This window comes from Brachycentrus maculatus, unplaced genomic scaffold (genome assembly GCF_059751285.1).
Source record: "Brachycentrus maculatus isolate JH-2025_06_01 unplaced genomic scaffold, ASM5975128v1 h1tg001087l, whole genome shotgun sequence".
Classification (NCBI taxonomy): Eukaryota; Metazoa; Arthropoda; class Insecta; order Trichoptera; family Brachycentridae; genus Brachycentrus; species Brachycentrus maculatus.
The window spans coordinates 14,938-27,833 of record NW_028281792.1 but is presented as its reverse complement, the minus strand read 5'-3'; the positions used below and the strand labels follow the sequence as shown (position 1 = coordinate 27,833).

Sequence of the window (12,896 nt, the reverse complement as noted above, 5' to 3'; positions counted from 1 at the left end):
AGCTCGATGTAAGGGGATCTAATCTGGGAGGATTGCGCCGCCTGGCCAGTTTGATTGGAGTAGGTAGATTTCTGCTCATGGGATTGTTTGCGGCTCATGCTCAATGGCTTATTGATAGTTATAATTCAAATTAGAGCTGTGCAGATATTTAATCAATGTATAACAGGCGTCATGCACGATCAATATTACGCCATTATATTTCAATTAATAATGCATTCGAGAGCACTTCATAGACCCTATCTCAAGCAAATGATGCAAGTCAAGCTCGGTCATTGAATTTATAGCTTGTATCAAATATTCTTTATGCTCCATTAATGTTTCCCCCACCTTTAAAATGCACTCAGAATGTGTTTGGGGATTTCCACATTCTACTACCACAGTGAAACAACCTTTTAGTCCTTGACCATTTCCTGGATGTTGGTAAAATCCAGCTCGAAGCTATCCCTTGAGTCCTTCTGGCTTTCTCTCAAGTTGCTGCACTTGTCCACAATGAAGTTAATGAACCAGATGATCTTCACTGCAATGTATGACAAGAAATGCTTGTTTAGGGCCTCAATGAAGTGGCTGATAACCTCGCCGTTTTTCCCATACTTCGCCCGATTAAAGAGGATGTTCACTCCTGGGTCTCCGAACTCAGCAACCAATTCGTCATAGAACTTAATCAGCTCTTAGACATTCAACTATTAGTTGCCTTCCAGGACTACCTTGCTTTCATTTTAGGTTTTCTATCCTCCTCTATCCCTGATGTTTTGATAGATGGACAGTATCGCCTCTTCGATGATCGACAGCTTTTCGTCCTAGCTGGTCACTGTGGCCATCTTCTTTTATTTCGGCCTGCCTCGTTTCAGTTTCTCCCTCTCTGGCTTGTTGATGCTTTACAGGAATTCCTTTTCCCCCTTGTGTTTATTTTTGACATGAGTGTAGGCCGCAGCATAGGATAAGTAACTCTTCCCGCACTTGCAACCGTAGTCCCTGCTTTCGGGATCTTTTCTCTTTCTCCTTTGGCCTTTATTAAGGGGAGAACTATTGCTATCCATCAATCAAAACTCTCTTATATTATGACATACATTCATATATGCTATTCAAATCAATCGGGGATCCTTTCCGCCCTGAGCACTATGTTCCTGATATATACTGAATTTGTGTTGCCTTCGTCATTTAAGTAGAATGCTTGTTTGTAGTCTCCGCATCTGGCATTCACGACCATCGTTCTGAAAAATGGTTGATACTTTAAGGCATTGGGCGAATAAAAACCTCCGTTAAACCCGATACGTTCGCAAGAAGACATTTAATCATCGTAAATTGAGATAAACTCAGTGCCCGCTTTGATGAGCATGCTGAGAGTCACCAGATACATGCCAGGCACAGCCAGATGTATGGAGATGATCTACTTCAGTTAATAGAGATAAGGCTCCATCTCTTCTGAACCATCGTATTCCCTTACGTGTATAAAAAAATGATCTTTGAAAGCAAACAGTTTGGGTGTGTTGATGTGCTGTATGGACTTAATGAGAGAAATCTCATTAAAAATACTCTATATTTTCGATTGCTGCAGAGTGGCAGCCGATATCTGCGCAAACTTGGCTAATATGAAAGTCTATGCTATTTATTTGATAATGTAGAGGGGAAATGCTTTAATTGTCAGGATGAGAACTTCTTGATGGTTGGCTTATTGTTATTGCTATTTTAATTGCTATTCCGATTGCTATTGCTCTGGCTCAATGGGTTGGATGTAGTGTATTTCGAATGTGATACTGCTATCACTCTGTTCGAATGCTCTCTTGACTGTTTCGGATGTGAAACTTTGCAGGCGGAGAGGATGCGCGGATGAATATTTCCTGCCTGATATCAGATTGATGATTGAAATATTGATGGAGCTGTCCTCTTGTTCAACCCAACTCACAGTGATTCTTAGGTCTGGGTGTGATGATGGATGGTAGATCTCAGGCCGTTCTTTTTATTCGTGACAATCATTCTTCATGTGTATCCTTATAATATGAGCGCATGCATTATTGAATTGCACTATACTATTAATAGCCATACTGTGAATAGATCGGCATACATGAAAATTGGTGTGGTTAAAGCAGTCGGCATTACGCAGATGGTTGTCCTGGTCGTCATTGAGATATGGGCTTTTGCATATTAGGTCAAGCTATCTTCAAGCTTGCATCAGTATCTGTTTATGGTCCTTGCTGCCTTTCTGCTCTTCTACTTCTGCATTGAGCCCCAAATTTAAGAAATCAATGGGCTGGCAGATCAAACAAAGCGTAAATAGGAAGAGCAAAGCAGGAAGACAATCAATAAAAAATAGTCAGCAAATTATACGAAATGTGAGATGGATGAGAGAGATACCATAAACAAATGGAGAAAGCAATAATGATGTTTTGATAGTATCTACACTGATGATAAATATCATAATATGGACTAAGGGGCCGGACATTCCATCTTATTTCTTTGGATGTTCTTTATAGGATGCATGCCTCAATACTTGAGCAGTTTATTTCCATTGATAATCATCTAGCTCTTGCTCTGCTTGCTCTGCTTACTTTTACTCGCGACTCTTCCCTTGTGCTACAAATTTGGTATGTCCCGCATCTTCTTCGATTGGCTCTCGATGAGCTTGATAAACTGTTCATCGAGGTATCTTCCATCTAAGCTCTTGTTATGAGATCTGCCAATTTGTTTCGCTTCGTCGGCCATACTTATTTAACTCGTCAATTTAGGGATGTACCTTGTTTTCCAAAATTAGAACTATCGCTGCAATTAATGCAGTTGGGCATTATTATTCGGCTCAAAATTTATGGTACATTCAGCATTATTGGCTTTTAAGAGCTTCTGTCGAAGAGTGCTTTGATGACTGTCGTCTTCTCGTGGATCACAATAGCGGTAATGCGATAGGTTAGTCAAAGGAGATTAAGGACTCTTTAGCACTGCGAGCAACTGCAGATTTTTTTAATTGCTGTGAACGGACAGCTTGTTTTTCATGCAAGTTTGAGTATTCGAACGATAAACTCGAGGCTGTGGGGTTTCAGCACAGCCTTATTAGCTTAATTCGTTGCGAAAAGGCTTCATGAACCTTTTGTTGTTGAAGGGCTTAAATACTCGATTCGTCGCTCTTTCATGAGCAATTGCAGGGGGAAACACTAATTCGCATAGGCTGCGATTCACAGGCTCCTGATTCTTATTCTTATTTTTGAAATACGCAAAGTTCTTCCAATTGTTGCCAAATACCGCAATTTTTCCTCGCCTCCCTTTATTCAGCTACTCTTCCCGCAACAAACAATGCAACTTGGGTTGCCTCAGCAGCTACTTAAACTGTTTCTACTACTCTTCATGATTCGAATCAGACGAGAGTTCGCTGAATTTACATAGCTCACGGATCACGTGCTCCGCCTTAAATTGGTTACTAGACTATTGTGGGGCCATCATATATATTTATAAATGAGAGCATCAGTTCAGATATACTCCTATACATGCATTCTGGGCAATTGCGAGAAGCCAGATTTTATAATAATTGCATCCATCCATAAATGATCGCTGAGGACTAAAGTGATAGGTCGCTTTCTATATATCGTGTATCTTCGTACCCTAACCTTCAAATAGCTCTTAATACATCGAGTAATCTGGAGTCAGGAAGCACTGGGGGTGGAGGTGGTAGTTTGGCCATTGATATCGTCAATTTCTTATCACATAAAAGACACTCTTAAAGTAACATACAATTGAAGAACATCACTGAGAAGACCCTAAAGAGAGCCTTCTAGGAAAAGGATAGCTCTGTAACATTCAAGATAAAGTACATTAGCCACAATTAGCAGCATGATGATCAGCAATAGGCACAAAAGGTCAATGACAATTAAATTCTCGTATTAGCCATTACTGTATCGTCCAGTTTCATAAAAGAAATCATTGAGGAAATAAGACTCTCCAAATTGGTTTAACTGTCAACTTACGATATTGTTCGCGAAAGGCTTGCAAGAGTCTCAAATGAGGCTACTTCAATGCGAACGACAAGTCTGTATAATTCGACGAAAATGTTTGCTTATCGAAGTGAGATGAGGACCAAGTATTCTTACGGCATGGAAATGCGCGATCGTGATTTCAACGAATATGGTGAGGATGAACTGTATGAGAATTAAGGTTAACCATAACTATTGATTTCTTTGCCGCTTCGGGAGCCAGGGAAGTATTTGATAACATTAAGCATGCTAGTAAGAGCAAGAGGCTACTATATATCGATTTATGATAACATCAACTATATTTCTTCCAAAATCGGGATGAACTTGGTATCCTGCGGTTCTAATAACACATGCTTTTACCCCTTTCTCAGGACGATCACCACTTAAGCGACCACTCCAGCCGACAAACAATAATTTTATTTATATGAGACCGGTGCATATCCATCAGAAATAAAAAATATTCTGCTTAGTGCAGAGAAGATATGGTGATCCTATTTATAAGCGCATGTTTATGGACTATTCTGTGAATCCATTGTGATTCGATTCATGAAAACAATTCTCACATTAAACATATTGTCAATAATTCTGAACCAAAACGACGATTCATTTGCATATTGATGAATTGTATACCAATTAGCGTTATCTGCCTTAAATAATTTATTATTAATATGGGCTATTTCGATCATTATGATCTGATCATCTTCCCATCTTGTTCGGCTGGCTCGTTGCTTCCAAGCCACTTTCGGAGAGTGCTTAAAATGAGGGTCCTGCATTGAGTGACTTCCGCGGGGTCGGCAGAATTAGGGCTCCTTAAGTCTAAATGGTGCGCTCCCAAACCTATATAAATTGCATGTTTACTCATGTAGCATGAGACAAGTGTGTCAGACAGAGTCTTAGTCGGGCTGGCTCCACTCCAAGGGTCAAGCCCACCATTGGTGAATATTATCTTGGAGTAGCTGAGGTACTCCTCATCTGTGACTCCTCCGAAATGGTTCAAGGTATAATCGTAGTCAGGCTCTATCCCATAGGTATCCTTGCAGTACTGTGAGTATGCTGCATAGTCGAACTTTTCGTCATAAAACATATCCTTTTTCCCATCCATGTTCATCGGCATTGCTTGGTCTCCACAGGCTAGGACATTCCACCCGCTGAGATCTTCATCAGCAGTCTGGTCCTCATAGATTTCGTTGCACTTTTTCTGGCCGAAAGAATAGTAGTAAGCAATTGAATCCCTGATAGCTGTAAACAACTCCCGGTCTTGCGAGGATGTCTTCACTGCGTCAAGAGGAATGCACGAGGAGTTGGCTGGCCAGGATGTCAAGTTTTTGAGGAAAGAAGTGGGGTAGGGGTAGTTCAGCATTGCTAAGTATGAATAGGCATCATTGACGTATTGCATCAGAATTGGAATATCCTTATAGGACTTTAGTGGCTTGCATAGATTGAAATATTCAGAAAGCAAGGTGATGGGTGCGCTGGACATTTTGGAAAATTTATTCAAGCGATCGAAGCCTTCATGGATTACATCGCCACAATTCTTATTATGGAGCTCGTTGAAGTTCTTGCTGACTATTTGATAGAACACCCCAATATCGAAGTTCTTTCTGTTTCGGTAGTAATAAATGGGGGCTGAGGCTGCGTGCGCCATGTCTACGACATGTGGATACTTCATTCTGATCCAGGAGGCAAGCATCCCTCCGTACGATCCTCCGAAAGCAACAACTTTGCAGTCTGGGCAGTACTTGGTCTTAATGAATTTAATGAACTCAACATAGTCCATCAACGCCTCCTCAGTGGTGAGGTAGAGCAGATTCTATTTGGTGTACGAGGCATTCTGAGTTCCAAAGGGCATGCTCACCCCAAAATAGCGATGTTCAGGGTAGAGAAGCATTCCTCCTAGCTCCTTCCCAACCACATCATTGTAGAATCCAGTGTTGCGATAAAACATTTCAATGGGGCCTTCGTTTCCGCAGTATAACAAAATGGGGCCTTTTTTGGCAGCACTCCAGTTCGTGGCATCCATGAGGTACTTCTGCTTAAAAGTCTTGGAGGAGAGCTTGAAGTTATAATGAGATACCTTTTGGTCGTAGTATAAGGTTTAAATATTTAAATTACCTGGTTGCTATCCGCTCATTTTCTGTTGTATCTTTGGGAACCCTATTTTGCTTTGAGAGTAACAAGTGAGCAGGAGTAGAGCCACAAGGAGCAGGATGACCTTCATCTGCACTCTAATATCAAACTATATATCAAGGAGGATTAATTAATTAACTCATAAATAAGACCTAATCAGAAAAGATCAAATACACTATAATATTAATGCATTAATCACCCACCTCTCCATTATCAACCCATCTATTCATCGGTCTTTATATGCAATTAAAACAAACGAGTATATACTACATCACATCGCTGAGCAGCAGCATCCACTCTTTGTCACAATAGTAAAGACCAGCTAGTTATTCCCTTGAAGCCTGATCAAATCCAACACGGTTTGAGAGCTGATGAGAATTTTGCGATTAAGTAATAAATCAATGCCCTATGGATCTAAGCTTGTGTAGATCATCGTTGCCTTAATCTTTATGTTCTACACTGTGTCAGACATTTCGAGATCAGCATATTCCTCTGCTTGTCTATGGCTTTAATTAGCTATATTCTGGCTAACTTGCATTTTTACAATCATTTTCAATTATGTTATTTATAATAACGTTAGCCTCTTAATTAGCAATTGTGGGGAGTATGGAAGTTTAAACTGTTTCTATGATTGGTATATTTTGTATACAACATATTCGGTCGAGTAAACGGAGTTATCAATATAAGGCTTATGAATATCAGAGTCTCTTGATGATGCCTTCGACTTCCAATTTGGCCTTAATGATCTTTTCCTTGGAGATGATAAAATTGGGCATCATGGAGTGATAAATTCTGCGGAACATATTATACTTCTCTTTGAGCTTCCTCAGGATCAGCAGCTACACATATAGGTAGAGGCACAAATTGTAAATTAAGCCCACTGCGCAAAGGATCAGGAAGCTCGACTACAGCTTCGAAATGTAAGTGCTGAAGGCATTCACCCACTCTTCAGTGATGTACAATTGGGCAATGTTTGATATTTAGGCCCCTTTGTCGATGTTTGTGATGAGATCGAGTCTCTGTGCATTTGTCGAGAGGGTCGCGAACTCAGCAAAAAGCTCGAAATTATAGAGCATGAAGCTTTGGATGCCATGCTGGAGGTGATTGGAAGCGACGGATCGGCAGATATCTACCGTGTATCCAGATCCTTGAATTATCTTCGGCTCCCTTTGGCAGAAGTCCTAAAAGAATATTTACTTTAAGGAATTCGAAAAGTCCTCATTCAGGAACTTTGTGTAGTTTTCATCGATGTACTTCAAGTTCGTCCATTCTTTAAAGTATGATTTATACCTTGTTGCCTTTGCCTCTGAGCGGTAAAGGAGAATTTATTTAGGAACTAGTTGCAGTATGCTTACCAATGGGGCGTATGCAAAAATTTCATACGTAGAATTCACTATGGATATCACTCCTCTATTGTTCGACCCCGCAAAAACGACTAAGCCGAAATAGCTGAAACCGCAGAGGAATGATAGAATTAGCAGAATTGCTGCCAGTTTGATCTTTAACTTTTTTATTTCGCTGCCTATTTCGATAGCCTTTACTTTCTTATTCAGGTTAGTGCTTTCACTTGGCATTTCTTGATCCCGAACACTTTTCAAGTTTAATGTTTTATCCATCTTATTCGATGAGGTCTTTCGCATAGTACCATAAGATTGTTCTGGAGTCGGGCCACTGTTATCTTAAGCTACTTGTTTCACAATTTTGGTTTCGCTTTCTCTTATTAAGGAGTAGCGTTTTTCTAGTTCCCCAAAAAGTCGTGTGATTTTGTTGTTATACTCAACAACAACAGTGAGGTCGGGATCATTAAAGTACGTAAAGGTCTCTAAGATACACACCAAATTTTGTTCGATTTTGATGAGCTTACGGACCAGAATTGTGAATACCACAACTGCAAAAACTCCTCCCAAAGCGTACTCGATATACTATTGAAGAGCAGCGCTCGAAGAAATATCTGCGAACTGCTCGTGTACAGTTGAAAGGCACTTCCTCAAAATATTATCAAGGCCTGGCACAGCAAGTCTATGTAAGTCCTCGAAGGGTTCGGTTCCAACTTGAATATTTTGAGAGCCAGTGTTTTTAATTTCGATGATCGCTCGCATAAACGTGTCAATCACATCAAAGTGATCATACTCGCGTGAAACTTTGCCGTACATTGAAGACATCCCTATTTTTGTGATTCTTTAGTCCAAGAATATTTATCGAAAACTCAACGAGCTTCGCAACGTAATTATTTGTTCGATTAATTCAATGTGGTTCTGTTGATTATTGTCGAGACCGAGGGCTTTGGAAAACATGATATTGACTATTTTTAAGGATTGTATTTCGCCTTTGAGAATGTCGACATATTGGAAGGCCATCGATCTATAACTAGCGAAATGCATATTTTCGATAACCCAAATGACCACGATCAAACCCAGGATTATGGCTGTCACAAGTTTGCACCCGATTGAAATACTTTTAATGTGATGGATCATCTCCACAGCCTCGTTTTGCTCTTATTTGATGAAGATATTGTCCTCTGCGGAAAGGGAGATGTTCTCACTCTTTTGATGTTTCATCAAAAAATTGTTCATGGTCTCTTCAATTTCATTGTTTTCATATGCATTTTGGATACTCACATCACTCGATGCTTGAGACTGCCTTGCTGAGTTGACTTTTTTGATTTCGCAGACTGTGAGGATGAAGAAGGAATTATTCTATGTAAAAATAAACTATTTGGCTTCCAGTTCGACAATAAACTTTTATTCTTGATTTAAGACTTCTCTCATATATCTCGAGGAAGTATCGATTCCTTGATTTATCTGCTCAGTGCCAGTTTTTGTTGAGTTCTTCAAGATCTCGCGATGGTAAATGTCAGCAATTTCCGTACAGTTATCAGGAATATAAAATTTTAGGCCCTTTTTCGAGTATTAAACAGAAACTCTTTCGCTTTTCGGCCCAGAGCATTTAGCATTGTTTCCAGCCGAAAATTTTCGGCTCGAAGATTTCTGGGCATTATAATCACTCTTAAACTTGGTCAATTCCTTCAGCTACGGAATTAGGATGAGTAAGTTCAGACCTAAAATTCGATGGTACTACTCAACGGAAAGTCCAAGTAAATTTATCAATCCCCGAGTCATTCCCTAAATTTCGTAGTTTTCATTCACTATGATTGTTTATTAATCCTCTTCATTTTGTTTCAACAGACCCACATACTGCAACCCTGAGCTTAAACACTGAAACTGCTTATAAAATTTTTAGACTGGCACAATAGTCCTATCCTTGGCTACTGGATAAATTCTCTTGATCGAATAGGTAGACTCGTTTGAAGGTTTGCCTTCACCTGCCCAATTGAGGAACTTCTACGAGTGAGACTTTTTTACGGAGGGAGTCATAAGCAGAGAGATCGGGGATTCAAGGATTTATTTAGCTGTATATTGCAGCATCTTCTCAAAGTAGCGATTGACCATGACAATTTGAGGATCGCTTTGGTTTCCGCTGACATGAATACAACACACCTTTTGCTCAAACATCATCTTGGACATTGAAAAAGGGGAAACGTCGTCGGTTTTGTTGATGTTTTGAGTTTTTTCTGTAAATACGATGTTTTGAACATTTTCATGCGAAAAGAACTCTAACAAGCTGGTAGGTAGTCTTTCGTTCTTGAGGTAAAGAGTGTAGCAGGCGTAGTAGAACTTCCAAATGCTCTGGCTTTCCAAATACTTCGCGATTTATTTCCAGTTTTTATTGATTTTGTCCATGATCAAAGTGGTCCTTTCAAAGATGTGAAGAATTTTGCTCAGATTGATTTCGTTTTGCTCAATGTTCTGCCAAAAAACAGCGTTCTCTTGCAGAACTTCTTTGACTTGGCTCTGAATCTCATCGAATTTATCCTCAGCATTGATAAGATACTCAAAATCAAATTTGCCCCCATAGACTGACTCGTTCAGCTTGGTATTCTCCTCTTTCATAATTTTTTTAATCCGAACCAATCTCAATTTTTGAAAGGGAGACAGGAATCCACGTTCAACTTCTTCGATAAGGATCTTTGACTGAAATACATTCTTGAGTTTTGTGTAATAAAACTCAATAAAGTCAATTAGGATGTCATTTCGAAACTTGTCGTTATGGGCGAGCTCCTGTTCATACATACACTTTATAATGAACTTAACATAAGAGTTTTTGACTGGGTTGATTTTCTCTGGAAAGCAGACTCTATTTTTTTTTGCGTCGTAGGGAATCAAAGTATCTTTAAGCATGCAATTGAGGTTCTCACATTGGCAATCAATATGCCGCCGAATTATCCCCCGAATCTCGCAATCATCATTAATATCTTCAACAGCGTCTTCCAGTTTGTTGTATAGAAAGAATATTTGCTGTTTTAAATCCTTGCTTTTGGGGGTCGCCCTTTTTCTTTTTAAATTCGTCCACAAGCAGTATGCTAGTATGTTCAGAAAAACGAAGAAGGCTCCTGCAAGTATCAAGTTTCGGTGGCTGATTCGGATATCATGGCCCGAATTGATCGTAAGCATAAGGACATCATAGAGGTTACCAAGAGATAGCCCCATATAGGCATTTATGAACAATATCAGGAGGATCTGTACTGCAGTGTGCCGATAGATTTCATACCCGAAGGAGTAAAAAGATGCAAATAGAGTCAACCCTAAAACAAAATGGAACGCTTGAAAAATGATAGCAGTGGCGGAGTCTTGGGTAATGTGCATACTGATGCAGTTAAGGAGATAGCCCAGAATGATAATTGATTTGAGGAGCAGCAGAAATTTGAGTGACTTACAACATAAATAATCCTTCCTGAGCGTATAGTTCTGTGCGAAAAATGTGACAAAGATGTTTATGAAGGCAGCAATGGCATAGCCAATGCTCAGATATTAGTTGCGGTTGAAAAAGTAGGCAGAGACAGCCAGGTTGATTTCGATCAGGAAGCGCAAAAGAGGAGATATTTTACTGCCGATCCAACTCAAGATGAATCTGATTCCATGACCTTAATCGTTTTCATTATAAAAAAAAGCAACCAGACTTAGCACTGCGGTCAAGGGGATTAAAATAAAGGCGACAATGCTGAGCTCATTCGTAATGTAACCAGTCAGAATGACGAAGCTGTTGCAGCTGGGGGTCAAGCCTGGACAATTTTCAGAGTAAACATCGGAAGTGTGAACAATGAACAAGCAATAGAAAACGAAGGGCAATGCTGCAATCCATGGCGAAGTTGTGATCGCAAAGGATCTCGTATTATAAAGTATTGAGAGCTTGTCTACTTTTTATTTTCGGTAGTTGGTTTGGTTTGAAGTTTATGAGGTGCCATCTGCAAGGAACTATTGGCCGTATTCCATAGATTTCTGAGTAATAATAATAAGATATGCAGTTAATAATGTGGTTGATTTAATATTCAAACAGAGCCACAGCAATAATAGAGACTATTTATGTTTTGCTCATTTTTATAAAATATAGATACTCGAGAGTTTGATATGAGTAAAAATCAATCAAGTAAAACTCTTAAAGTGCTGGCGTGATGTCCGCAGATTGCCACCAAACTATTTGCTCAGCTGCTACAAATACTATATTGTGCCACATGTCACAATTTATGAGACTTGCAAGCGTAACTCGATGAATGAGTCCAAAAGGGAATTCACATCTTAATGAGAGGACATTTTGAAGGCGATATGCGGGCTGGATGGGTGACCTACATAAAAACTGACAGTGAGATCGCCCTCCATGGACTTTACCAATTGTGAAACTAAGCATAAGTTCACATTCATTATATGCTTTTTACTAAGGCAATCTCTCAAATTTAGTCTAATCTAGCAGTTTCTATGATTTTTCAGAAATTCCAAAACGATACTCTTAGAGCCTGCATATTCAATTTTAAACAGCTTTATAACCTCCTCCTCGCAGTTTCCCACAATTTTTGTAAATTTATTCTGCCATTTTTATTTGAGGAATTGGGCAAGTAACTTTGTTGTTGGTTTCATGATCTTTTGAAGATATTCTAAGTAAATTAACTTCATAACTATTTACTACTCCTCGCTATTCAGGAGAAACTTCCTAATTAATTAATACGATTCTTGAGGCAGCATATTGTTTATTCCCAAATATTTAATGGCGGCTACGAAACAATTTTCAAAGAGCATCCCCTAGAGTGACTCGAGCAGAGTATTTGCATGTAATCTGAATGATTTCATTGTATTTTCAGAGAGTTAGACATTTAAGTTTTTGCAAATTAAAACAATATACATGACTGTATCTGGATTATTAGATATTTTCTTATTTTTGGGGGAGTCTGTGAAGTATTCATCCAAGGATAACTCGAAAAAATATTTGACATGTGCTAGAAATAAGTGTGTGGAAGGCAGGCATAAGCTATTTAACACTTTTTTCGTTTAATTTTATTTATTATTGTTAAAGGAAGCTAAGAGTTCTTCACTCATTTTTGAAATTATTTTTAATGAATTTTACAAGAAGATTCCTTCAGAATGCAAAGCATTATAGTTAGTTTATTAATTTTGATGCCTTGAAATATTTTATCTCGATGACAGCAGTTACATTGTTCTCCCGAGCGCAATTTTTTCGGTTAAATCACAGAACTCTGCGATGAATGCACATTTATCAATGCATAGCAATTGCAAATAATTTTAAATGCCCAATTCACTTCTTTCGGGTTTGAGTCCTACGAACTCCCATATCGCTTTGGACCATTGCATCATTGCATCATTATTCCATACTGCTTTTTTTGAAAAGTAGCTGTAGACAGTTGCACTCATTTTTTTCATGAAACCAGTTTGCAGGTACGCATGTTTAAATTCTTAAAAATCAGCG

General features: G+C 39.1%; 1 protein-coding gene across 1 annotated transcript; it reads right to left on the bottom strand.

Moving 5' to 3' along the window:
* Positions 1 to 392: 392 nt before the first annotated feature.
* Positions 393 to 5,863, bottom strand: LOC148299553 (lysosomal Pro-X carboxypeptidase-like). The gene is made up of 2 exons (XM_088275944.1): positions 4,815 to 5,863; positions 393 to 517 (listed from the first exon to the last, which is right to left on the bottom strand). Exons 1-2 carry the CDS (start codon positions 5,731 to 5,733, stop codon positions 393 to 395), a joined length of 1,044 nt encoding a protein of 347 aa, XP_088132070.1. The 5' UTR covers positions 5,734 to 5,863.
* Positions 5,864 to 12,896: the final 7,033 nt, after the last annotated feature.

What these genes read in the sequence shown, in the direction of transcription:
- LOC148299553 (XM_088275944.1), bottom strand. Translation starts at nt 5,733, where the DNA reads ATGGACTATGTTGAGTTCATTAAATTCATTAAGACCAAGTACTGCCCA. An exon ending in ACTTGTCTCATGCTACATGA is followed by an intron (nt 518 to 4,814) that starts GTAAACATGCAA and finishes CATACATTGCAG; the next exon opens with TGAAGATCATCTGGTTCATT.